General features: G+C 48.2%; 2 protein-coding genes across 2 annotated transcripts; one reads left to right on the forward strand and one right to left on the reverse strand.

Annotated features, from left to right (window-relative positions):
* LOC109576445 (atypical chemokine receptor 2) lies at positions 1–22,755 on the forward strand. Its single transcript, XM_019985083.2, has 2 exons — positions 1–429; positions 8,707–22,755. Exon 2 carries the CDS (start codon positions 8,736–8,738, stop codon positions 9,873–9,875), a length of 1,140 nt encoding a protein of 379 aa, XP_019840642.2. The 5' UTR covers positions 1–429; positions 8,707–8,735; the 3' UTR covers positions 9,876–22,755.
* CYP8B1 (cytochrome P450 family 8 subfamily B member 1) lies at positions 11,685–14,806 on the reverse strand. Its single transcript, XM_019985046.2, has one exon. The coding sequence runs from the start codon at positions 14,804–14,806 to the stop codon at positions 13,307–13,309; it is 1,500 nt and encodes a 499-aa protein (XP_019840605.1). The 3' UTR covers positions 11,685–13,306.
* Positions 22,756–27,917: the final 5,162 nt, after the last annotated feature.

A 27,917-nucleotide genomic window follows, 5' to 3' on the forward strand; every position in this document is an offset into this window, starting at 1 on the left:
GTGTGGTGGTCACAGGGAGGTCACAGGGAGCTGGAATTGGCTTTGAACTCAGCTACAGTGGAAATAGTGGGGGCTATGGGCTGGTCATCCTCCATGGTCACTGGCTCCCAAGGTCACTGAGGCAGGGCTTGCCCAGGCTGAGGAAGTATTAATAACTCAAGAAAGGAGGCTTTTGGTTCCGTTGTATGCAGGGCACCAGTGGCGGAGGGAGGAAGCAGGCCAGGAAAAGAGGCAGAGTAGGGAGAGAGAGAGAGAGGCCTGACTATGCTAATTAATTCCATGGTCATTTGTTGAGTACCTCTCAGATGCTAGCCTGTGCCGGGGAGTTCCAACCTCTGGGAATCCCCAGTCCAGCAGAGGAGGCAGGTGATCCTCACACGGCGACTGTGAATCTGGGGAGGTGGATTTGAGGCTGAGGAGCAACCTTCTGTGAGTGCTCGGGGGGCTGGGAAGGGGGTTTCACCAGGCTAGCGGCCCAGGCAGGCTTCTGGGAGGGGAGCATTAAGGTGGCCTTTTTAAAGGTTATAATTTCCAAATCCTTTTCCAGGGGAGCCAGCAGAATTAGTGTCCACTTGAAGTGATCTCCAGTGTTACTCTTTGTTTTATATTATGAAAGCTGGTGTGGCCTCTTGGGGTCACGTTTGATCTTGTTTGTTTGTTCACTGGTCTCAGCTGCACTGTAGGCAGCACACAGCATGGGAGTGCTCTGGGGGCCTGGCAGGGGCCTGCATGTGACCGTGACCTCCAGGGCCCTCGGCTGGGGAGGAGGGCAGCTGTGGGGCTGATGTGAAAGGGGGACAAGGAGGTGACACAGACAGGGAGACAGCAAGACAGGCAGGTCTGGCCAGGCTCCATGGGGTCCAGATCGGGGTCCTGGTAAAAGTTTAACAACCAACTCAGCAGTGGCGAGCGAGGGAGGGGAAGGCCCAGTATGCGGCCTTTGCCGTGGTATAAACGTTCCCACTGTAACCCGTTTCAAGCTACTGACTTATCACTGAAGGTGGAGCTGGTTAATTCCATGATCGTTTGCTGCAGGCCTCCCGCATGTTGCATCACTGACTCTCGCCAGCCAGTACAAGCCAGGCCCAGCGTATGGCAGACTTAGAATCTCCTCTGCCACCCCTTGATGAGGCCAGAAGCCCCACTATCAGAAGCTCACCCTCAAATTCAAGTTTGGTTCATGTTAAAAAAGGGAGCTGGGGGAAAAGGGTATCACCAGTTCTGTTAGCGAGTCTGAGCTTGTGCTGCTGCTGCACACAACAGGGGACAAAGGAATAGAAACTTTATTCAGAAAGCCTGCAGACCAAGAAGACGGTCAACTCGTATCCCAAAGAACCATCTTTCCTAAGTTAGAATTCAGGCTTTTTTTTACACCCCAAGGGGAGGGGGTGTGACTGGATGTTGCAGACATCTGGGTGTCAGCCAGACCCTGGTGGGGACAGGGTAATCCTTTGTTCTTGCAATTATCCACATGGGATTGCTCAGATGTTCCTGTAAACCTTCAACAAGACACATGTTATTTTCTGTTCCATAAATTTTTGTCTCTATATGAATGCAAAGTGTTATGCCTTTAAATGGTCAAGCCTGAGGGACAGTTAGGAGTGGGGTAACAGAGACATGAAGGGCAGTCAGAAACATGGGGTCCATGGCTCAACACAGCCTCTGATGATTCACTGTATGCTTTGCACAAGTAGTTCCTGTTCAGTGAGTCTCCATTTCCCCACCTGTAAGCTGGAGGAGGTAGACACCATGCAGTCTCACTCTCTCAGTCTGAGATTCAGAGGGCACTCGAGGGTCACAGGAAGTGACCCTATTGCCACCGTGTCAGATTACCACAAATTCAGTGGCTTAAAACAGCACAGATGTACGATCTTAAAGTTCTGGAGGTCAGAAGTCTTAAAATGGGTCATCAGGACCATGTTCCTTTCAGAGGCTCAGGGAGGATTTGTTCCCTGCCTCTTCTAGCCTTTAGAGGCTACCTGCACCCCCTGTCTTGGAACCCAGTCCCTCTGACCTGTTTCCATAGTCACATTCCCTTCTCTGCTTCAGACACTCCTGTGCTTAATAAAGTAACTCAGTCATGTCCGACTCTTTGTGACCCCATGGACTGTAGCCCGCCAGGCTCCTCGGTCCATGGGGATTCTCCAGGCAAGATTGCTAGAGGGGGTTGCCATGCCCTCCTCCAGGGGATCTTCCCGACCCAGGAAGATCCTACCTCCCCTATAAAGGACCCTTGTGGTTACAGTGGCCCCACCTGGATAATCTAGGGTATTCTCCCTAGCTCAGGGTCCTTAACCACATCTGTCATGTCACTCTTACGTATAAAGGAACATATCCACAGGTTTCAGGGATTAGGATGTGGATATTTGGGGAGGCCACTCCATTGACCATAGAGAAGGTGTTTCCCAAGGAGGCTCCATAAAGCCTTCAGGTGATTAATGGTGGAATCTACAAAGATAAGACTAGCCAGTGAGGGTGAACCCCGGTCAACCAAGACCTCCTGAGCTCAAATCATACCTCTCTCAAGTGGGTCCTTTTGATAACTGCTAGACAGGGCAGAAGAGAGGCAGAGAATGAGATGGGGCTAGGGCCACGGTACTGTTGCTGAGGATGAAGCCCTTGGATCCAGATGCAGTTCAGCCAGTGACTTCCTGTGTAACTGTGCTGAAGTTACTTTGCTCCTGGGTTAAGCGGGGCTGGTGGGTCCTTCCTGGTTTGCCTTATAGGACTACCACAGTTGACAAGAAGATGCCTGGCCAGTTGTCATGTGAGTACAGGAATGCTTATTGCTGTTGTCATCTTTGTTGGTATTGATGAAGGGACAGGAGGGGTTGTGGCCCCAGAGGTTAAAAGAATGTGGAAAGAGTCCCAGGGTGAAAGATCAGGAGGCTTGTAGCCCCCAGAGAAAAAGAATGGAGCGTTCCAGGTAAAGGGAGCCTTGTAAAGGTGATCTCGTCCAGCTGGGGCATGCTGACCCTGACCTCTGGCTTTGATCAAAACAATCATCAGATTTGGTTGTTTATTAAAGTAAAAGACAGGGACTTTGAGAAGCCAGATCAGGATCAAGGTCAGTGCTGACAGACTAGAAGAGCTGTTATTTAATTAGTGGTAACTCCTGACTGGGCTTCCCTGGTGGCTCAGTGGTAAAGAATTCACCTGCCAATGCAGAAGACGCAAATCCAATCCCTGGGTCAGGAAGATCCCTTGGAAAAGGAAATGGCAACCCACTCCAGTATTCTTGCCTAGGAAATCCCATGGACAAAGGAGCCTGGTGGACTACAGTGCACGGGGCCTCAAAAAGAGTTGGGCATGACTTAGCGACTAAATAACAACAACTTCCTGACTGAAAACCCTAATTAGGCCCACGTACAGAAGGGCAGTCCCTCCTCCCAACCCCAGCAACTCAGACTCACAAACCAGCCATGTGCCGGAGGATGTCATGACTGCTGCCCAGGAAAGTCAGGGGCTCACACACAGGAGACCCCAGATGCACAGGAAGGGAGTGGAAGACCAGGAATGAAGGCACAGGGCCCAGTTCTCAAGTCCAGTCAGGAGCAGAGCCCAGCCCTAGTTAAAGCCGCCCAGGCTGAGGCCTTGGGGTGGGGATAGGGCGTTTATCTTCCCCCAATCTCTGGCCCAGAGGCCAGTTGACAGAAGCCCAAGGGTGGGGCAGAGGCTCAAGGAGTAGGAGGACTCCTGGGAGAGGTTCAGCCTCCGCAGAATGTGTATTTCCATCAATGGGTCACAGTGTCATGGATACTGGAAGAGTCAGCTGAGGACCTGAATCAACATTTCCTTCAAAATTCTACCTGGAAGAAAAAATAACATACAAAATTTCTACCAGAAAGGACTGGGAACAGTATTTCCAGTATATCTGCAAAAAGCTAAAATCTTACTATAGAAAACCTCTTGTAATATGAGAATCCCACCCATTAAAACAATAAATCATGCACAGAAGAAATACAGACTGGCACTGAACACATTAAAAAGTTAAACCTCATTTACAATCATAGGATAAGAAACAGGGAATTTGCTGGTGATCTGGTGGTTAGGACTCAGCATTCTCACTGCTGAATGCCCAGGTTTGATCCCTGGTCAGGGAACTAAGATTTCACAAACCATGCAGTACAGTTCCTCCTCCCCTGAAAGAATAAAAACTAAAATGCAGAGGAACAAGGTAGAGTTGATTTGTATTTCGGGGTTTGTGGCCCATTACCATTACCAGCCTACAGGCCTTATTCTGGTGACTGCACATGGGTGCCTGTTTGGCCAACAAATTCTTTTTTATCTCCTTCCTCTCTCCATCGGTGAACAATTTAATGTGTTGAACATGAAGTTTCTCTCCTTGTAGAACACAGAACAGGACTGAGCATAATCCTTGGTTCATGACAGGGTTTTTTACACTGGTTCATGTGAGGCTTTCTTTTAAAAATTACGCTTAACAGTACAACTAAAACCTGGGAAACTGCTGTCCAGGGGAACTTGACCTTAAACAGTGACCTGCTCCATCCCATGTCGCTGGCTTCTCCTACCCAGGTGGCCACTGTCGTGAGTCCTCTGCCTGTCTCTTACCTGCCTTTCACCTCTTTGTACTCCTTCATAGCATATGTTTGTATACTTCGTGAGGTTGTTTCATATATATATTTCATTTGTATTAATTTTTTTAAAAGAGTATTATATTTTTATCATGTGTGTATTTTAATGGGACCTGAGGACATCAGTGTGGAGGTAGAGCCACCTGGGGTGGTGATGGGGCTGCAAGGAAGGGGTCTGCGATGTCTTACAGTTCAGTCTTAGGAGACCGAGTAGCTAGTGGTGGGTGTTCAGTTAGATAGAGGAAAAGAGGCTGATTTGGAAGGTGGTGAACTCACTTCTGGGCAAAGCAGTAATTTAAGCGAATGTGTGCTGAGTGCCTCCTATGTCCTGGGCATTCTTCATAGAGCTTGAAATGCTCTGCCTGAATGATCACGTTTAAGCCTCATGAGAACCCCATGAAATGGGCACAATTATTAATATCATTTTAAAGATGGTAAAACTGAGGAATTAGTAGGTTTGTAGGTTCTGAGTCTATCAACATGATGGTTCATACCTTTCTGCTGCAAACCTAGAAGGAGGAGATAAAATATTTTTAACATATTGAATATTTACAAATGAAATTATTGACATAAACCTAAGTATTTATACATAAAATATTTAAAAAATAAATTTACTTTTACCTGAAGGGTAATTGCTTTACAGTATTGTGTTGGTTTCTGCCAAACATTAACGTGAATCAGCCACAGGCATACCTATGTCTCCTCCCTCTTTAATCTCCCTCTCATCTCCCTCCCCACCACACCCCTCTAGGTTGTTACAGAGCCCCGGTTTGAGTTCTCAGAGTCATACAGCAAATTCCCATTGGCTATCTATTTTGCATATGGTAATGTATGTTTCCGTGTTACTCTCTCCATATAGCCCATATATCCCATGCTCTCCTTTTTCCTCCACCCCCGCAGTGTCCATCAGTCTGCTCTCTATGTCTGTGTCTCCACATTGCTGCCCTTCAAGTAATTTCATCGGTACCATCTTTCTATGTTTCATATACGTTGCTGCTGCTGCTGCTGCTAAGTCACTTCAGTCGTGTCCGACTCTGTGTGACCCCATAGACGGCAGCCACCAGGCTCCCCCATCCCTGGGATTCTCCAGGCAAGAACACTGGAGTGGGATGCCATTTCCTTCTCCAATGCAGGAAAGTGAAAAGCAAAAGTGAAGTCGCTCAGTCGTGTCCAACTCTTCGTGACCCCATGGACTGCAGCCTACCAGGCTCCTCCATCCATGGGATATTCCAGGCAAGAGTACTGGAGTGGGGTGCCATTGCCTTCTCCGTCCATATACGTTAGTATATGATATTTGTTTTTCTCTTTCTGACCTACTTCGCTCCGTATAATAGGCTCTGGGTTCATCTGCCTCGTCAGGACTGACTCAAACATATCCCTTTTTATGGCTGAGGAATATTTCACCATGGGCTTCCCTGATGGCTCAGTGGTAAAGAATCTGCCTGCAATGCAGGAGATGCAGGAGCCCTAGGAGATGCGAGTTTGATCCCTGGGTGGGGAAGATCTCCTGGAGGAGGGCATGGCAACCCACTCCAGTATTCTTGCCTGGAGAATCCCATGGACAGAGGAACCTGGCAGGCTACATTCCATAGGGTCCCAAAGAGTCAGACACGATTGAAGTGACTTAGTATGCACACATGCAACATTCCATTGTGTATATGTACCACAGCTTCTTTATCCTTTCATCTGTTGATAGACATCTAGGTTGCTTCCATGTCCTAGCTATTCTAAATAGTGCTGCAGTGAACATTGGGGTATACGTGTCTTTTTCAGTTTTGGTTTCCTCAGGGTATATGCCTAGAAGTGCGATTGCTGAGTCACATAGTGATTTTATTCCTAATTTTTAAAGGAATCTCTGACTGTCTTCCATAGTGGCTGTATCGATTTGCATTCCCACCAACAGTCCAAGAGTGTTCCCTTTTCTCCACACCCTCTCCAGCATTTATTGTCTGTAGGTTTTTTGATGATGGCCATTCTGACTGGTGTGAGGTGATATCTCATTGTAGTTTTGATTTGCATTTCTCTAATAATGAACAATGTTGAGCATCTTTTCATGTATTTATTATCTATCTTATGTCTTTGGGAAAATATCTGTTTAGGTCTTTTTCCCACTTTTTGACTGGGTTATTTGTTTTTCTGGTATTGACTTGTATGAGCTGCTTGTATATTTTAGAAATTAATCCTTTGTTACTTGTTTCATTTGCTATTACTTTCTCCCATTCTGAGGGTTGTCTTTTCACCTTTATAGTTTCTTTTGCTATGAAAAAGCTTTAAAGTTTAATTATGTCCCATTTGTTTATTTTTGTTTTTATATCCATTACACTAGGAGGTGAGTCATAGAGGATTTTTCTGTGACTTACATCATAGAGGATTCTGACTGTGTTTTCTTCTAACAGTTTTATACTTTCTTGTCTTACAATTAGGTCTTTAATACATTCTGTGTATGGTGTTAGGAAGTGTTTTAATTTCATTCCTTTACATGTAGCTGTCCAGTTTTTCCAGCACCACTTATTGAAGAGACTGCCTTCACCCCATTGCATATTCTGGCCTCCTTTGTCAAAAGTATGGTAGCTACAGATGTGTGGGTTTATCTCTGTGTTTTCTATCTTGTTCCAATTGTCTATATTTCTGTTTTTATGCCAGTACCATACTGTCTTGATGATTGTAGCTTTGTAGTGTAGTCTGTAGTCAGAAAAGTTGATTCCTCTGGCTGTGGCTCCATTTTGCATGGTTCTATATATTCTTTTCCAGTGGTCAGGTCCTCCGCCTGCTCTCAGCTGTTGTTCTGCAAGATCTTCTGTGTCTGAAGGTGTATTCCTGATGAATCTGTGGAGAGAGATGTACTCCATGTCTACCTACTCCTCCACCATCTTGTTCTCCCAAAAAATACTTTTAAAATAACCAAAGCAAGGGAATCCTCAAGTCACAGAAGTAAAGAGAGCTCAAAGCCAGAGTGGACACACTAGCTAAATATAGAAGAAGCAAGCCCACTGAAGAGAAGCTCTCATTTAAAAAAAAAAAAAAAAAAAAGGAACTTCCCTGGTGGTCTAGCAGTTAAGACTCTGTGCTTCCACTGCAGGGGTGTGAGTTCAGTCCCTGGTCAGGGAACTAAGATCTTGCAAGCTGTGTAGCATGGCCATTAAATTGAAAAAAAAAATTACAAACCACACAAATAAGATTAATTTTAAGCCACACATGAGGAAGGGTTCAGTTCAGTTCAGTCACTCAGTCGTGTCCGACTCTTTGCGACCCCATGAATCGCAGCATGCCAGGCCTCCCTGTCCATCACCAACTCGAAGAGTTCACTCAGACTCACGTCCATCAAGTCAGTGATGCCATCCAGCCATCTCATCCTCTGTCATCCCCTTCTCCTCCTGCCCCCAATCCCTCCCAGCATCAGAGTCTTTTCCAATGAGTCAACTCTTCGCATGAGGTGGCCAAAGTACTGGAGTTTCAGCTTTAGCATCATTCCTTCCAAAGAAAGCCCAGGGCTGATCTCCTTCAGAATGGACTGGTTGGATCTCCTTGCAGTCCAAGGGACTCTCAGGAGTCTATACAGACTCAATAAACAGGTGAATTGGTGTGTGCTGAGTCGCTTCAGTCATGTCCGACTCTGTGCAACCCTATGGACTGCAAGCTGCCAGGCTCCTCTGTCCATGGGATTCTTTAGGCAAGAATATTGCCCTGCCCTCCTCCAGGGGGTCGTCCCAACCCAGAGATAGAACTCATGTCTCTTACATCTACCTGCATTGGCAGGTGGGTTCTTTACCACTTGTGCCACCTGGGAAGCCCAGGTGAATCGGTATCCCTCAATAATAAAGAAGACACAAATGACTGTATCAGTCTTTATAAACGATGAGGGATAAAATAAAGAAGAGAAGTGAATACTGTGAGAACACCTGAGGTTACGTCACCTACCCAAGATGACCGCAGTATCACGGGGTAGCCTTGGGCTGCCCGCACTTGTACTCCTAGTCGCTAGCCCACAGGTACTGGTGTAAATGTGGAGAGTCTATTGGCCAGCCCAGAAAAGGGGCTCCAGTGGGTTTGGAGAGAGGGTGGGAAGGCCTGGATCCATCTCCTGTGGCTCACACTGCTCTCTGGCCCACAGAGCTCCAGGACTGGGTGCATCCTCCCACCATGGCCACCACCGCCTCCCCTCTGCCGCCCACCACCAAGGTGGCCAGTTCTGAGAACAGCAGCTCCTTCTATGACTATGAGTACTACCTGGAGGACATGATCTTCATGCTGTGCAGGAAGGATGAGGTGCTGTCATTTGGCAGAGTCTTTCTACCTGTCTTCTACAGCCTGATCTTTGTGCTGGGCCTGGTTGGAAACCTCCTCCTCCTAGCGGTCTTGCTCCGGTTCGTGCCTCGAAGACGGATGACCGAGACCTATCTTCTGAACCTGGCCATCTCCAACCTCCTGTTTGTAGTGACACTGCCCTTCTGGGGCATCTCTGTGGCATGGCATTGGGTCTTCGGGAGCGTCTTATGCAAGGTGGTGAGCACCCTCTATACCGTGAACTTCTACAGTGGCATCTTCTTCATCAGCTGCATGAGCCTGGACAAGTACCTGGAGATTGTCTGCGCTCGGCCCTACCACCGACTGAGGACCCGAGCCAAGAGCCTGTTGCTTGCAGCCAGTGTGTGGGCTATGGCCCTGGCTGTCTCCATTCCTGACATGGTCTTTGTGAGGACGCATGAGAACTCCCCGGGCGTGTGGGAGTGCTATGCAGATTTTGGGGGACATGGGACCATCTGGAAGCTCTTCCTCCGCTTCCAGCAGAACCTCCTGGGGTTTCTCCTCCCCCTCCTTGCCATGATCTTCTTCTACTCCCGCATTGGCTCTGTGCTGGTGAGTCTGAGGCCCCCAGGCCAGAGGCGGGCCCTGAGGATGGCCGTAGCTCTGGTGGTGGCCTTCTTTGTGCTGTGGTTCCCGTACAATCTCACCTTGTTCCTGCACTCGCTGCTGGACCTGCAAGTCTTTGGGGACTGCAGGGTCAGCCAACACCTGGACTATGCGCTGCAGGTGACGGAGAGCATCGCCTTCCTGCACTGCTGCTTCACCCCCGTCCTCTACGCCTTCTCCAGCCACCGCTTCCGCCAGTACCTCAAGGCTTTCCTGGCCACTGTGCTCAGAAGGCAACAGGCCCTGCCGTCCAGCTATTCTGAGAGTAGCGGGCTCACGGCCCAGGAAGATGTAATGGGCATGAGTGACCTCGGGGAGAGGCTGGCTGAGAGCTCCCCGGCAAGGGGGACAGAGGGAAAAACAGCCTGAACGGTCACACCACAGTCCATGAGAGCAGAGGGGACCCAGCTCCTTGGTGCATCCACTGAAATCTTCCCTTCAGAGGCCTCAGTGACCATGTTGCTGATCCCACTGGTCAGTTCTCAGTCCTCAGCCATCAGCAGCGTTCGCTCTCTCCCTTCCTCACCCTCCTCTTCCTTCACTGCCCTCCCGAAGTCCGTACTCGCTTGCCTGAAAGGCCGCCTTAGTTTAACAGCTGACCTCTGTGCTGCCCATCCTTGGGCTCGTGTGTCATCTGAGCTGCACCCAGCAGCCCCTGACCACAGCACCCTCAGCATCACTCCCACACCCTGCAGAGTAGTCAGATGTCTGCCACCCACCAGGCTTCCCCTTTCCCTGAAGCTCGGCTGGGAAAATATTATCATAATTTTGTTTAATATCACAGTCCTCATGCTGGCTCCAGGGGCTGGCTGTCAGGAGGGGCTGGAGGGTCTCCACCCATGAGAGTCCGCAGGTGGGAGGCAGAATAAACACATATTTCTGGTGGTCCAGGAGCTTCTCCCTCCTTCTGCCTCCCGTGCCCTCACTCAGGAGCCTTCAGGGGTCCCTCAGAGCCTACACCATCAAATCCAGGACCTCTGTCCAGTCTTAAAGCTGGACTTTTCACAATCAGAATCCCACACACCATTTCACCCCGACACTCCTTCTCCTGGCTTTTCATTTCCTGGGCACCACACCTGTTGCTGTTTCCTTCACATTCCCATCTCTGCTCTTCGCTGGTTGGCTCCCTCATGGAACAGGGGTCATTTTCCAGCCAAGTATCCCCTCACCCTTGTTTTGTAACTGAGTCCTACCTGCTCTGGGAAACCACTCCAGAGTCACTCTGTCCTGTGCTTTGGGTGGTATTTGGGTGGGGCACGGGTCTTGGGCCAACTTTGGCCTTACGTTTCCCTGATACAGTGATTCATTTAGGGATGGGCCCAGGCCCAGGCAGAGCTTGTGAAATGCAACTCGACTAGAACATGCTAGAACAGAGGCATGAAACAGAAGCCAGGAGGGTGTGAGGTCTAGGGCTGCTCCTCCATCAGCTCGAACTTCAGAAGGGGAGGTGACAGCAGTGAGTGAGCAGATCCTGGGGTCAATGCCAAAGCCCCAGAATCAAGGCCCGGCTGAAGGACATCCCAAGCCTGCACTTGACAGTGACACGAACCAAGGGATGTCTTTTCAGTTTGGGGTGGTGGTCTTCTGTTACCTGCGACCTAAGGATTCCCGACGGATATGCCCTGCCCGGATGCTCCATGTCTCCCTCGGTCGGCATCCTCCCTGTGCACCGATATGTCCACCAAGAAACCTTTCCCAGGGAGCCCCTGAGCCACAGTGCCATCTCTTTCTTGCTGAGCTTCTAAAGCATCACTGCTTTCTTCCACCTCCCAGCTGCTGCTGCTGCTGTCGCTTCAGTCGTGTCCAACTCTGTGCGACACCAGAGACAGCAGCCCACCAGGCTCCCCCGTCCCTGGGATTCTTCAGGCAAGAACACTGGAGTGGGTTGCCATTTCCTTCTCCAATGCATGAAAGTGAAAAGTGAAAGTGAAGTCCCTCAGTCGTGTCTGACTCTTCACGACCCCATGGGCTGCAGCCTACCAGGCTCCTCCATCTATGGGATTTTCCAGGCAAGAGTACTGGAGTGGGGTGCCATTGCCTTCTCTGCCCACCTCCCAGAGCCACCTGCAAAACCCAGCACAGAGCCTGGCAGACAGTAGTGCTCAGAACAAAATTTTTGGCTGGATGGAATGAAGGCTAGGAGGACATGAGCCAAAGTAAAGTAGACAAGACTGGAAGTCAGGTTTCTGTAATTTAATCTACGTTTAGGGAATTGAGGTCAGAGATGAAGGAATAAGATACCAAGCCCTGTGGGCTGCAGTCTGAAGCAGGTGCAGGAGGCAGGAAACAGGACACAGAAAGCAATGACATGACAGATGGGCTGTGATACACGCAGTGGCAGGGTGCTCCAGGGAGGGGCTGGGGAGGAGGCCATCTCTGGCCAGATGGTGATGTTCAAGAGGCTTCCAGGAATAGCCGGCCCCGGGGCTGAGAGTGAAAACAAGCATTGTACGGACAGTTCCACTGGAGAAAGTTGTCAAAGTTGAATTGCCCTGGATTGAAAATTTGGGAACTGCATGTGGCAAAACTTAAATATCAACTGCGGGGAGGTGATGAGGAGCCAGAAAAGTAAAAAGGGGATGCTCAGAGGTGCTTTTGGAAAAAAAAGTCTCTGGCAGTAGGGTAAACAGAGTCCACAGGCCCCACGTGGAAAGAGATGCTGGGATTGAGCTCTAAGAAGGGTAGCAGGGGTGGGGAAGCGGGACCATGGTTCGGTGGCACCACAGGGGTCAGATGACAGAGCTCTCTCCCTGTGGGAGAGAGAAAGGGAGGGGCTGAGGGTGTGTCCTCTGTATCTGCCTAAGGGGATGGGGTGGATGGTGATGTCCTGAGCAGAGAGGCAGGGAAATCAGGAGATGGGCGTGGTTCAGGGCAGAGGTGTGTGTGGGGGGGCACAGATGCTGAGTTCTGTGTGGGCTGAACTGAATCAGAGGTGCTGGGAGATCACTGTGGGGAGATTGGGGGTCTGGAGGTAGGAGAGAGCTCTGAGCTTAGCAATGGTTGTGGAAACCAAGTGAAGGGTTGAAATCACCCCAAGGTGGGGGTGCAGAGGGGAGAGGAGGGCAGGGAGGAGGGACCTTGCATATCTCCTCCATGAAAGGCCACCCTTTTCTAGAGCTGCTCTGTCCATTACAGAAGCCACACGGCTATTGAGCACTCAGTGTGAAGGGTTAAAAAGTACAGACCAGATCTTGGAGGGAAAAAGAAATGTAAAAATATTTAATTAATACTTTTGTATGACTCCTTGTTGAAATGCTAATATTTTAGATACATCAGGACAAGTAAAATACAGTAGAAAAATGAATTTCACCAGTTTCTTTTTACTTTTAAAAATATGTCAGCTAGGAGATGAAAAATTACACATGTGGCTTGCCTCATATGGCTATCGGATGACACTGTTCTAGGCCCTGAATCCCACAGGGTGAGTGTTGAGGAAAACAAGCAAAGCAGAGTGGGAGGGTGGAGACCAATGTTTGCAAGATGCTATATGACTCACTGTAACCGGTGTCTGTACTGCGTGAGATTTATCATGGCATGTATTATCCCCCAAACTGAGTTGCCCACAGTTATTTCCCCTTCCTTGGACTTCCTATGAGAGGCGAGTTATGCAGCATCTGCTGTGAAAGATGGTGTTTTCAAGAGAGAAGTATCAGCCTGTGAGGTGATCAGAAGGATGCCAAAGAGCAGGGAGGACAAGCAGGAAGAGGAAGGGGGTGGTCTGGGGCTTTAGAGGGGTGGGCGAGAGGAGGCAGAGACCCAGGGGAGCACCCCCTGCCAGACTTCGGCCTCTTGGACAGAGCTCACTCCGCAGGCCGCAGGCGGTAGCGGAATCGCACCTCGTGGCTGGGCTGTGTGGTGCCAAAGCCCCAGCGCTGGGGGTCCACGGGTGGCACAGGTGTGGCAGGGTCCACCAACTCCAGGTCAAAGTTCATGACCATGAGCAGGATAAAGAGCTTCATCTCGTTGAGGGCCAAGAACCTCCCAGGGCAGATGGAGACACCCGAGCCCCACGGCATGGTATAGTGGCGGATCTTCTTGCCTGCCTTGTAGAAGTCTACTTTTCGGCTGCCACTGGGGGTGAGGAAGCGATCGTACCTGAAGGCGGTGGGCTCGGGGTGGATGTCGGGGTCCATGTGCACTGAGAGGTAAGGGAAGAGGGCCAGGATGTCTCCATTGCGGAGCAGGTACTCCTGCCCACTGGCCATCTGCAGGATCTGGTCATCGTTCACCACCCTGAGGAGGGTGGGCGAGGCCCTCAGCCGCAGTGTCTCTTCCATCACACTGTCCAGCACCGGCATGTGGTGCAGGGCACCGAACTTGAAGGACTGCTTAGCCTCCAGCCTGACCTCTCCCAGGAGCCGGGTGGCCTCCTCCCTCACAGCCCGCATGGCCTCTGGGTGCTTCAGGAGGAACAAGAGGGCCCAGAAAGAGGTCGGCCCTGTGTTCCCCTGGGAGGCCCAGAGCATCATGAAGTTGAACTTGTCCTGCATGGCTGGGGAGACACCCTGCTCCCTCAGAAACTGAAGCATGTAGGTGATCCAGTTGCTTACGCCGTACTTCTCCAGGTTGTGTTCCACCGAGAGTTCCTTATGGAAGAGACGCTGGAGCCGGCCCACTTCCAGCCACTCCCGGGGCCCCAGCAGGGAGTAAACAAACCGGGGGAACAGACGGTCATACTTGCGAAACTCCAGGAATAGCTCCTCTGCCTGCAGCAGGTCCTGCTCCTTGTCCTTTGTGTAGCCGAACAAGCTCAGGTAGCCAGCCTTGAACAAGATGTTGTAGCAGAAGTGAAAGAGGCCATCCTCACGCCAGTGGTGGGTGTCCAGACTGGGTCCTGTGGGCCCCAGCATAACCAAGGACAGGGTGTCTAACATGACTTTGTTGAGCTCCTCCAAGCCTTCCCCCATGAGGTGCTTGGTGCTGGCTGAGTGTATCATCCTATAGTCTCCCTGCACAGAGCGGTATCCAAATACCTTTAGCACCAGTTTTTGAGCATACTCCACAAAGTCTAGCTTCCTCTGCGCATCCTTGAGGATAGGGCCAAAAGACAGAGGGTCCATGACAAAGGTGAAGTACTGGCCCCCTAGCTGTACCGTGAATATGTCCCCATGTTTGGCCTGCATGTGCCTCAGAAATTCGAACATATTCTTCCGGAAAGCCATGGCATGGCCCAGCCAGGGCACGGGGCCCTTATCCAGAGGGGGCTCCTTGGGTCTTCGTTGCCGGAGCAGCCCCCGAAGGCACAGATATCCCACAATGGCCACTAGCAGGGCTCCCAGCGCCGGACCCCAGAGCACCATGGCTGGTCTGTTTCAGGTTGAGCTCTGGATGTGCTGTTCTCTGGGTGCCAGAGGATTGGGGAGGACAAAGTGGGGATAGAAAGGTCTTCCTACCTGGACCTTGCCCTGTGGCTGCAAGTTGCTGTAAATAAAGCTGGTGAGACAGTACCCGAGAGCAAACCCTTTCCCTTGATTTTGTTAGGACCTAGTCACGTGAGAGGAGCAGGTGGGAGGAAGCAGGAGGAAGGCCAGAAGGAAGCCTCTGGCTATGGTCATAGCCCCCGCAAGAGCTTCAGACTTTGTTCCAACCTTTCCTGACACGGTCCAGCATTTTCTCTGCCAAGACTTCTTTGACCCAACGCTCGCCCTTGTGACTTACTGACCACTCACTCCTTTATTTACTCTTGACTTCATATATCCATTAATTTGCTAGTTTCTTCAACAGAAATGCACCAAGTACTTACTAAGTTTCACATCCACCTCTTCCTCATTCTTTAAAAGACCCACAGACTCTCCCAAACAGAGGCTTCTTCAAACACAAGCTCAGACTTGAGTCTCTGAGTCTCTCGCCAACTGGCTTGCACACTTCTCTACCAAGAAATACAGAATGTAAATCATGGAATTATGAAATGTCAGAGATGATAGGGACTTCAAACCAACTGCTTTACTTCACAAGAAGGATCTCGGTACAGAGTGTAGCAGGGACTTTTTCTGACAGTGGCCCTGGCTTGGGTGAGGTGAGTTGACCATTTACTAGGGACCTTCAGTGACATGTCAGGCTAAGACCCTGTCAGCAGGCCCAAGAAGAAGAAAACTACTGTTGACTCTTAAGACTTTGGTTCAGCAGTCTAGCTCATTGTAACAATATATGAGGTTCAGACTGAATTCAACCAGTTGTGACAACCCTCAAGTTACTCTTTAACTTCTGAAATGACCTGCAAACAGGGACTTTGTCTCTTCAGACAATCATACGATTTCTCTTGAGTGAGCTCCCATGTGTAGCTCCTCCCACTAGGGAGCTGAAAATATCCACAGTCAGCATCCATGAAGTCCTCTCTGGTTGCTCAGGGCAACCACAGCAAGTACTCAGCTCCAACAACTCTCCCCATCCTTAGGATATGGTCAGAAAGGGAATTCCCTGGTGGCCCACTGATTAGGACTCTGCTTTTACTGCTGTGGCCTGGGTTCAGTCCCTGGTCAGGGAACTAAGACCCCACAGGCTGAGGGTCTGCCAAAAAAAGAAAAAGGTCAGAAACTGTGAGTCAAGTCCAAAGAGCTTGACTTTGTCCCTCAGTATTTTTAGTATTTTTTTGTATTTTGGGATTCGGATTTTTTTTTTTTTTTTGGTCGTACCATTTGACTTGTGGGATCTGTTTCCCTACCAGGGATTAAACCTGTGCTGCTGTTTGGGAGCTTGGAGTCTGAACAAATGGACCAACAGAGAAGTCCCTGTCCCTCAGTTTTTAATGGATGGCAGCCCCACCTGGCTTGTCAGCAGTAAAGAACCCACCCATAATGCAAGAGCTATGGGTTCAATTCCTGGGTCAGGAAGATCCCTTGGAGAAGGAAATGCCAAGCCACTCCAGTTTTCTTGCCTGGAAAAATGCCATGGACAGCCCATGGGGTCAAAAAGGAGTCAGACACCACTTAGCAACTGTACAACAACAACCACCACTACCTTACATTCATTCTTTCCTTCATTTATTCATTCATTCTCTCCTTCATTTATTCACTTATTCACTCACACCCACTCATCCATTCATTTCCTCCTTTCTTGGAACAGCCTTGTCTATCCATTTAACAGATACCTGCTGTGCACTTAAACCAGAAATTTTGCTGCAACCCTAAATGAGACAGACCTGGCCCCTGCCCTCTTGGAGTTTATGGCTTCCACCGAAGAAGCATATAATCACAATTGTGTTAAGTGCTACAAAGAAGGGCTGAACAGGAAGGAGGATGGGGAATCAGGGAGGTTGCACTGATCAGGATCATTAGTGGAGGACAACAAGACCAGGTAAATGTGTGCTGTGTGTAAGGATATAGGGGACATTCTTCTAAAGCAAGTGGCGGGGTCATCTCAAGAGGGCCAGTGTGGCCAGAGTGTTCAGAGCGGGAGGAGTCTCCAGCTCAGTGCGAATTTGAGCTCTGACCAATCACCATTGCACTGAACTCTTCTCACGCCAGCAGGTCCAGCCACTCTTGTGTATATGGGGCCAGCCCACCAGGGCCACTGAAGGGTGGCCTGTCCCCGGGTGTTGGCCCAGGCGCTGCCCTCCCAACCCTCTGGAGTGGCTGGGACCCAGCGGTCCAGAGTGTGCGCTGCAAGCCTATGGCAAGTCTCAGCCTCACACAGTCCAGCCGCAGCTGCAGGGCAGGGTGGGGGCGGCATCACAATGGACTTGCAGGGCAGTCCGGGAGCCTTGGAGTACAGAACGAAGCAGGGCAAAGGCTAATAGAGTTTTGCCAAGAGAACGCAGTGGTCATAGCAAACACCCTCTTCCAACAACACAAGAGAAGACTCTACACATGGACATCACCAGATAGTTAATACCAAAATTAGATTGATTATATTTTTTGGAGTCAAAGATGGAGAAGCTCTATACATAAGTCAGCAAAAACAAGACCGGGAGGTGACTGTGGCTCAAATGATGTACTCCTTAGTGCCAAATTCAGACTTAAACTGAAGACAGTAGGGAAAACCATTAGACCATTCAGGTATGACCTAAATCAAATCCCTTACCACTATACAGTGGAAGTGAAAAATAGATTCAAGGAATTAGATCTGATAGAGTGCCTGAAGAACTATGGACAGAGGTTCGTGACATTGTACAGGAGGCAGTGATCAAGACCATCCCCAAAAAAGAAATGCAAAAGGCAAAATGGTTGTCTGAGGAGGCCTTACAAATAGCTGAGAAGAGAAGCGAAAGGCAAAGGAGAAAAGGAAAGATGCTAATGCTAATGCTAAGTCACTTCAGTCGTGTCCGACTCTGTGCGACCCCATAGACAGCAGCTCACCAGGCTCCCCCGTCCCTGGGATTCTCCAGGCAAGAACACTGGAGTGGGTTGCCATTTCCTTCTCCAATGCATGAAAGTGAAAAGGGAAAGTGAAATCTCTCAGTCACGTCTGACTTTTAGTGATATACCCATTTGAATGCAGTGTTCCAAAGGATAGCAAGGAGAGATAAGAAAGCCTTCCTCAGTGACCAATGCAAAGAAATAGAGGAAAACAATAGAATGGGAAAGACTAGAGATCTCTTCAAGAAAATCAGAGATACCAAGGGAACATTTCATGCAAAGATGGGCTCAATAAAGTACAGAAATGGTATGGACCTAACCGAAGCAGAAGGTATTAAGAGGAGGTGGCAAGAAGATACAGAAGAACTATACAAAAAAGATCTTCATGACTCAGATAAGCATGATGATGTGATCACTCACCTAGAGCCAGACATCCTGGAATGTGAAGTCAAGTGGGCCTTAGAAAGCATCACTATGAACAAAGCTAGTGGAGGTGGTGGAATTCCAGTTGAGCTATTTCAAATCCTGAAAGATGATGCTGTGAAAGTGCTGCACTCAATATGCCAGCAAATTTGGAAGACTCAGCAGTGGCCACAGGACTGGAAAAGGTCAATTTTCATTCCAATCCCAAAGAAAGGCAATGCCAAAGAATGCTCAAACTACTGCACAATTGCACTCAATCTCACACACTAGCAAAGTAATGCTCAAAATTCTCCAAGCCAGGCTTCAACAGTACATGAACCGTGAACTTCCAGGTGTTCAAGCTGGATTTAGAAAAGGCAGAGGAATCAGAGACCAAATTGCCTACATCTGTTGGATCATCAAAAAAGCAAGAGAGTTCCAGAAAAATATCTACTTCTGCTTTATTGACTATGCCAAAGCCTTTGTGTAGATCACAATAAACTATGGAAAATTCTGAAAGAGGTGGGAGTACCAGACCACCTGACCTGCCTCCTGAGAAATCTGTGTGCAGGTCAGGAAACAACAGTTAGAACCAGACATGGAACAACAGACTTGTTCCAAATGGGGAAAGGAGTACGTCAAGGCTGTATATTGTCACCCTGTTTATTTAACTTATATGGAGAGTACATCATGAGAAATGCCGGTCTGGATGAAGCACCAGCTGGAATCAAGATTGCTGGAAGAAATATCAATAACCTCAGATATGCAGATGACACCACCCTTATGGCAGAAAGTGAAGAAGAACTAAAGAGCCTGTTGATGAAAGTGAAAGTGGAGAGTGAAAAAATTGGCTTAAAGCTCAACATTCAGAAAACAAAGATCATGGCATCTGGTCCCATCACTTCATGGCAAAGAGATGGGGAAACAGTGGAAACAGTGTCAGACTTTATTTTTTTGGGCTCCAAAATCACTGCAGATGGTGACTGCAGCCATGAAATTAAAAGATGCTTCCTCCTTGGAAGAAAAGCTATGACCAACCTAGACAGCATATTAAAAACCAGGGACGTTACTTTGTCGACAAAGTCCATCTAGTCAAAGCTTTGGTTTTTCCAGTGGTCATGTATGGATGTGAGAGTTGGACTATAAAGAAAGCTGAGTGCCGCAGAATTGGTGCTTTTGAACTGTGGTGTTGGAGAAGACTCTTGAGAGTCCCTTGGACTGCAAGGAGATCCAACCAGTCCATCCTAAAGGAAATCAGTCCTGAATATCCATTGGAAGGACTGATGCTGAAGCTGAAACTCCCATACTTTGGCCACCTGATACGAAGAACTCATTTGAAAAGACTCTGATCCTGGGAAAGACTGAGGGCAGGAGGAGAAGGGGAGAACAGAGGATGAGATGGTTGAATGGCATCACTGATTTAATGGACATGTGTTTGAGTAGACTCCAGGAGTTGGTGATGGACAGGGAGGCCTGGTGTGCTGCAGTCCATGGGGTCGCAAAGAGTTGGACACAACTGAGCGACTAAACTGAACTGAACTGGGAGGATCAACGACCTGCAGAGGTGTCCTCTGGGCTCGCTAGAGGGACCTCGGGCCTAGGGGCCGGAAGGCCCATGAGGCATTTCCGCTGCTCCGCCCTGAGCTTATGGAGACTTTAGGTCGGCGCTTTGGGGGTCCTCAGTCTGGAGGCACTCTATGGCAGTAAATCTGGGAGCTTGGGTCTCTGTCCTGTTCATGGCCCTCTGCTGGTCATGCCTTTTGCCACCATGACCGCTTACATTTTTACCATTTAAAATTTTTACCAATTTTATATTAAGAATTTACCATGAGCCAGGAATTAAGCGAAATGCTTAACATCTGTTATGCAATCTAGTTCCCATGACCCATGTCATGGATCTCTAGAACCACCTTCACATGCAGAGAATTGCCTAGAAGAACTCAGAGGACTTGGCCTATAGTTTTACTCATAACTGAAATTTATTACAGTGGTGTATTAAAGATACATAGCCAAATCATCAGGGGAAAAGACAAACATGGAGTCTGCAAGAATCTATGTACAAGCTTCCTAATGCTTTCCTGAGAGAAGGATTTACTAGAGAAATTAGAAAATACCTTGAGATGAATGAAAATGAAAACCAAAGTTTACAGCATATAGTGAAATTAGTACTCAGATGAAAAATTACAGATGTAATTAGATTTGGGCAATTATAGATAATTGTAGGGATTCCCTGGTAGCTCATCTGGTTAAGAATCTACCTGCAATGAAGGAGACCCCAGTTCAATTCCTGGGCCGGGGTCAGGAAGATTCCCCTGGAGAAGGGATAGGCTTCCCACTCTAGTATTCTTGGACTTCCCTGGTGGCTCAGCTGGTAAAGAATCCACCTGCAATGCGGGAGACCTAGGTTTGCTCCCTGGGTCAGGAAGATCCCCTGGAGAAGGGAAAGGCTGCCCATTCCAGTATTCTGGCCTGGAGAATTCCATGGACTATATAATTCATGAGGTCACAAAGAGTGATCAAGAATTTACAAGGTGATAATTCTAATGTGGTCTTGGCATGGCTCACATGTCACAGGGTGGTAGATGGTCTTGGGTGTTATACATTATATAAGAAAGGAACTTCTTAGCTAACTAGGGATGAGCTGTAGCATATAGTGTGAGAAGACGTGGGGAGGATTGGGGAAAAGGTGAAGTGATTGTTCCAGAGACTAGATGTAATGATTCTATGGCTGTGGAAGGAGAGAAACAATCCTAGTTTGTAAGGCAAAAACACCCTAGACTCTGGGAAGTCAGGAGCAGAGGCAGAGATAATTAGTCTAGCTTAGCTTTTGTCTGTAGGATATCTGGCCAATTTAACCCAGGCTTTTACCACTACCCTCAATTTGACTACTGGCCAGATCTTAGTTTAAAAGTTCTCAGAATCCTCCCAATAGCCACTGACTCCAGAAAGGAACAGCCTCATCAAAAAACAGCAGAACAGAATTAACTTTCTAGACATTGACATAATTCCCTTTAGCTTTATGTTACTGTTGGAGTCTCTTGTACATTTTTCAGAGATCACTGATTTTCTTAAGTTCTCTAGCATGAATGATGATGGACAATTGTATTGCCCTGGATTTCTCACTGGCCAGTTTAGCTGAGGTGTGTGCCATTGCCAGTTTTTCTTGCCCCACAGGGATTAATGACACATTTAGTTCTGGATGTGGAGCCTCACCATGGTCTTTCCTACAGTGAGCCTGGTTATACTACTGTGAGTCACAATCACTGTCGCTCCTGTCCAGTGCTGTCTGAGACAAATGGAATATATTTGGCCCAATCCTCTTTCAGTACAATGAACTAGAGTATCTGGTGACCTACGTGGTGACATGCTTCTCAGAATTCTTTATGTGTTAGAAGTAAGGAGTTAGGAACTGCCCTGGTGGTCCAGTGGGTAAGTATCCATGCTTCCAATGCAGGGGGTGTGGGTTTGATCCCTGGTCAGGGAACTAAAATTGCACACGTTGCATGGCAAAAAGTTAGGAGGTAAAGTTGTAGGAGAATTGCCTCTACCATGGTGCTCTGGCAGTTTCACTCATGTCTATTGGTTTGGCCAATATATAGGCCATGCAGGCAAAGCCTTGAACTATAGCTAATCTGAGTCTTGGCAGACCACCTTGTGATCCTTCCAGAACAAAAGAGGATCTTTACAAGCTTTTCAGGCCATCTCCCACTTCTGTCCCTATCCCTGTGGGAGGCTGTTATGAGACAGTTTCTCATTGCCTCCCAGATTCTGATAAGTAATGAGACTTTCTCTCCCACTCTTCTCTGGTTTAACTTCAGACTATAACACTGTAATTTCCAGTAGTCATGTACAAAGCTGAACCATAAAGAAGGCAGAGCGCTGAAGAATTGATGCTTTTGAACTGTGGTGCTGGAGAAGCCTCTTGAGAGTCCCTTGAATAGCAAGGAGATCAATCCAGTCAATCCTAAAGGAAAGCAACCCCGAAAACTTATTGGAAGTTCTGATGCTGAAGCTCCAATACTTTGGCCACCTGATGTGAACAGCTGATTCATTGGAAAAGACCCTGATGCTGGGAAGCACTGAAGGCAGAGGGAGAAGAGGGTGACAGAGGATGAGATGGCTGAATGGCATCAATGGACATGAACTTGGGCAAACTCCGGGAGATGGTCGGGGACAGGGAGGCCTGGAGTGCTGCAGTTCATGGGGGTCGCGAAGAGTCAGACATAACTTGGCGACTGAACAACAATATAACACTGTTGAGCTGCAGCCTAAAATTGACTCCTCAGCAAGGGTGTATCCCACAACCCATGTTGCGGTCATCCAGCCCCCTTTTGTTTTCGTGCCGTTGTTTTTGGTGTGTGGGACAAGAACCTGGGGGATTGGGATGTTTGCCTACTCTTCCTTTTGCTGTTTTTGTAATTAATACATTATACGAATCTCAGAATGACAGATTATCTTTACTGGCCAAATCAATTAGGACGTGGCCTTGACCTTGCCTGCTGCCATGTGTTTGACAGAAGAATAATAGAGTAAAAATATGGGATTAAATGTGATAGACTCTTCCTTGCCTCTTTAATTTTCTAAAAAAAATATAAACCAAACACTGATCATAGCCATTGATACCTCTTTTCAGGTGGACCATAACTTGGTAAATCAGGTATTTGAGGGCTCCTTATTCTGAGCTACAACTCCCACAATTGTTTTGTCACCAGTTCAGTTTTCTCCAGCTGGTCCTGAGGAAAATCATGGGGTTAACATATATCAAATTGTTGTATGCTCACCCTTCATAGTGATCTTCCCCAAGTTAAGAGTCTTTGCTTCCTTCTCAGTACCTGCAGACTATCAGCTATTGTCCTTTTATGAGTTACTCCAGTATTCTCTTAGAAACCAACCAACCAACCAATAAACCTGGGAGTTCATATGAGGGCTTCTTTGTAACTTTCTGTAGGTATGGTATCTGTAAGCTCCAGTCCCTGAGGTACCTGAACCTGATTTTGAATTCCTGTGAAGCAGATATCTTTCTACTTTGTTCATTCTAGAGACTGAATATACAAATGGATAATGGCCAGACCATATAGAAAAGTAGAACTCTGACTCTGAATCTGCAGCAGCCTGTCCAGAAAACCAATGCACTATTAGCAATAATCAATCCAAGAGGTCAAACTACTGTCTGTAGCAATCGGTCCAGGAAGCCAAAGTAACCCCTGTAGTAATCATCCCTAAATAGCCAGAGTCTGAATAATGCCTCACAACCAATCACATAAGATGCTTTGCTTCTAGTAAGGCCTTATACTTAGAATCTTTTATCAGCACATACTTGAAGCCTTCCTTTATTCCTGCTATCAAACTTTCCACTTCTCTGCCAAATGCAAGTATGGCGGCTGATCTCTAAATAAATAGCCATTGCTTGTTCTCATCTCTGAGGTTTTCCTTTATTTCCACAACTTTCTTTAAAAGCTTATCTTCCTCTGTGACTGTAGGTAAGTCATTTCCTCTTTTGGGGCATTACTTCAACTGAAAAACTGGCTCAACATATAATCATCCTTTTATTCAACAGACAGTCTATGGCACTTGAAGAAATTGGGTCCTAAGAAGTGCTAGATTTGGGGCAGATATTAGAGACACAAAGGTGAGCATATCCAGGACATAGTAGGATATGTGAACAGGCCTAATCAAGGGAAGTGTGGGCTATCTTGTATCAGCATCTATCCTGCAAAGGTGCAACAAGGTGGAGAAGTGGGAAGAAAAGGGCCAGGGAAGAATTCTACAGCATCAGTGTCTCTGGGAGAGCTGGGCCCCTCTCCTCTCCTACTGAGCACGGCGGAGGACCGCAGAGTCGCGGAGCCCTCCACCATCCTAGAGAAGCTGGAATGGCAGGAGTATGCCGGCCTCCACCTCTCGCGTGAAGCAATCTGGCCAACACAGAACGTGGAGAGCTGCATGTGGGGTTGGCGGGGGCTTGAGGCCTGCGTCTTTCCAGGTCCGCTCCCGGGCCGATGGCTGGTATGTCAGCCCCGAGCGGTTCTGGAGCCTTCCTCCCAGACACCTGGCCGCCCCCGGTCTAACCCAGCGAGCAGCCGGTGGCCCTGGGAAGTGGGGCCCGTTTCAGCCCAGCGCTCAACCTGCTGCCAGGACAGCCCACGTTGTCAAAGGTGAGCCGATGCCAGGAAGCTGGCTATAGGCCCAGATGAGGGGCGGAAAGCAGGCAGTGCAGTGACGGGGAAATTGGGATACAGTCCTGAGTGAAGGGACCCGAGGAACAGGCAGGGGCAGAGTGGATCCGGCATCCCCCAGGCTTGTGGTGGCAGGGGAAGCAGATGCACAGGCCTGAGCCAGTGCTGGGGTAGAGGTGTCCACAGACCACTGTGTGTGGCGATGAACGGCCAGAACTTCCACGACTGGTTTTACAGAGCTGGTTTTGTTTGAGGTGGGTCTTGAGATGAACGGGCTTCCCTGGTGGCTCAGATGGTAAAGAATCTGCCTGCAGTGTAGGATACCTGAGTTTGATCCCTGGGTTGGGAAGATACCCTGGAGTAGAGAATGGCTGCCCGCCCACTCCAGTATTCTTGCCTGGAAAATCCCCATGGACTGAGGAGCCTGATGGGCTACAGTCCATAGGGTCACAAAGAGTCGGACACGGCTAAGCCACTAACACTTTGACTTAACACCTTTAGATGAACACAAGGGAGGATCTGGATCTTCAGGCAGGGCTGGGGGCCGGGGGCTGCAGGTCTAAGGGCACAGAGCTGGACAAGGGAAAAGGAGCCAGACTGGAGACAAACTAACATATGAGGAGCACATTCTTGACATAGGCATGGTTTCGTCCCAGTGTGAATCCTCTGATGTACAATGCAAAGTGATCTAAAACTGAAATTCTTCCTACATTCCTTACATCCATAGACCTTCTGTCCATTATGAACTCTCTGATGTTGATCAAAGTCTTCCTTTTGATCAAAACACTTGCCACATTCTTCATGTACATAGAACGCCTCTTCACTGAGGCTTTCCTGATGTACAAGGTGGTGTTAACATCGGCATCCTCTGAACGCTCTTCTACTAAGATCATCTCATCTTTGACAATCACTGCCGTGATGTCACGTGTAGTGTTCTCCACACTTGCCCTATTTAGGGTAGTCAGGCCATCTCCCTACAGTGCTTTTCTCCTCTTCACAGGTTTTTCCAAACCAGAATTCCTGGGAGCCACAGAACTGGGGTCCACTCAATAGCAACATGTGGTCCTGTGCCTGCTCGTGAATGTTCTTCAGGATAAAATGTTCTTTCTCACTCTTCAACACCCCCTCTGAAAGGAGAAAACAGAGCTGCAAATGTCATCAGTACCCATGACAGAGCGACTAAAGTCATCAAGCTGTATTAATATGTCCATTTTTCTCAAGTGCCACTCCTGTGTCTAAGCAGGAGGGGAGAATGAAGGTTGGGGGAAAGACTGGTAACACAGATGACCTGAAATTTGAGAGTAGTAAGAATATAAAGGACAGGAAAGAGAGGTTCAGGGAAGTTGGGATTCCATCAGTTCACCAAAATACAAAAACTTGTCACTCATTTTAAAATGTCAAGAAGAAATAGGAAAGACTAACGTCTCTGCACCTGCCCCTAGGAGCTGAAAGCCAATTCATATAGAAAACTATCCTGACAGGATAGAATTTCAAAGAGCTGCTCCTGAGGCTGTGTTGGGAAATCACCATCTCCTACTTCCCTTCCTTCCTATCCATCATAGCCTTCTCTTTTTTTAAGGGTCAACGATGAGTTTCTCTATGGCATCCATAAAAATGGCCTCATAGCCTCACTCAGCCATTTCCAGAAGTCACTTCTAACTCTAATGATAAACACCTAAGGATAAAACTCTAGTGATAAAAATATGTAAAGCACATATTTACAAAGGTCCACTCTAATAAATTCTTCAGAGTTAGTTAAGCTCTGTTTCTTTGTAACTCCCATCCAAGCCTGGAGAACTGTAGACCAATTCTACAATTTCCAAGGGAAATTGAGTAGGAACATGAGCTCCAGGAAGGGCTGCTGCAGGTCAGGGAGTTCAGGTTTTATTCAAGGAATAACCTCGCTGTTAGCTTTCTGTCTAAAGCAGAGATGGGAAATTCCCTGGAGTGGTAGCGAGAGTAGGTCCTGAGATCCTGAGAGAATCTAGAGGACACTGTGGTTCCCTCCCTACATCCATTCTCCTCCCCCTCCCCGACTAGGGAGTAGCCAGGCCCTTTGGGTGGGAGTAATCCCAACTCCAGCTTCTAGCATAGGCCCCCACTGAGATAAGCCAAGTAAGTTCTCCCATCTAAGTCACTACATGAGAGACCTGTTCAGAGACCAGCAATCCAGGCCAAGTCAGTCAATGCACAGCTTCTCCCTGGCTATGGGACCAATTTAGAGCCGGCATAAGACTTAAGATGCTGAGTAGAGCAACACGTGGACTGTGACTCACCATGGTTAGAGCCTAAGGAAGGCCTGCCCCGTTCCTCCCCCTGGGTGTGAAGAAGCACAGTCCTGGTTACAACTACCAATCACATTCACACTAGGGAGAAACTTTATGAATGTAAGGGCTTTAAGAAAGGCTTCATGTGGAACTTGGGTCTCGCTCGGCACCCCTGGGTCCACACTGGAGAGAAGCCTCATGAATGTATTGACTGTGAGGAAAGCTTTATTTGCGAGGCACATCTCACTTGTTATCAGAGAATCCATACTGGGGAAAGGCCCTAGACATGTAACAACTGTGGGAAAGCCTTCACTTAGAATTCTGTTTTGATTATGTATCAGAGGTGCCGTGCTGGAGAGAAACCCTATAACCGTCAGACTTCTCACCTTCTTGAACAGTAGAGAATGCGTAATGGTGATATTTGTTTCTAATTCTTATGCTACAGGAACCCCAACCACAAGATGAAATGATGGCCCACAGTTTGCTGGACTGCAACATCCAGTATTATCTTGCCCCTTCTGAGTGAATACCCTGTACTCTGGCAAGACTGGTTTCCCTGTTCAGCCATATTCATACCAGGCAACGTTTAGCTGAGCACCTACTCTGTGTCAGGTACTGTGCTAACTGTTTTACATACATTCCTTCAGTTCAGTTCAGTCGCTCAGTCGTGTCCGACTCTTTGCGACCCCATGAATCGCCGCACGCCAGGCCTCCCTATCCATCACCAACTCCCGGAGTTCACTCAGACTCATGTCCATCGAGTCGGTGATGCCATCCAGCCACCTCATCCTCTGTCATCCCCTTCTCCTCCTGCCCCCAATCCCTCCCAGCATCAGAGTCTTTTCCAATGAGTCAACTCTTCGCATGAGGTGGCCAAAGTACTGGAGTTTCAGCTTTAGCATCATTCCTTCCAAAGAAATCCCAGGGCTGATCTCCTTCAGAATGGACTGGTTGGATCTCCTTGCAGTCCAAGGGACTCTCAGAGTCTTCTCCAACACCACAGTTCAAAAGCATCAATTCTTCGGCGCTCAGCCTTCTTCACAGTCCAACTCTCACATCCATACATGACCACAGGAAAAACCATAGCCTTGACTAGATGGACCTTTGTTGGTAAAGTAATGTCTCTGCTTTTGAATATGCTGTCTAGGTTGGTCATAACTTTCCTTCCAAGGAGTGAGCGTCTTTTAATTTCATGGCTGCAGTCACCATCTGCAGTGATTTTGGAGCCCCAAAAAATAAAGTCTGCCACTGTTTCCACTGTTTCCCCATCTATTT

Source organism: Bos indicus, chromosome 22 (assembly GCF_029378745.1).
Source record: "Bos indicus isolate NIAB-ARS_2022 breed Sahiwal x Tharparkar chromosome 22, NIAB-ARS_B.indTharparkar_mat_pri_1.0, whole genome shotgun sequence".
NCBI lineage: Eukaryota > Metazoa > Chordata > Mammalia > Artiodactyla > Bovidae > Bos > Bos indicus.

Coding starts and splice junctions, on each gene's coding strand:
- CYP8B1 (XM_019985046.2), bottom strand. CDS start 14,806: ATGGTGCTCTGGGGTCCGGCGCTGGGAGCCCTGCTAGTGGCCATTGTG.
- LOC109576445 (XM_019985083.2), top strand. CDS start 8,736: ATGGCCACCACCGCCTCCCCTCTGCCGCCCACCACCAAGGTGGCCAGT.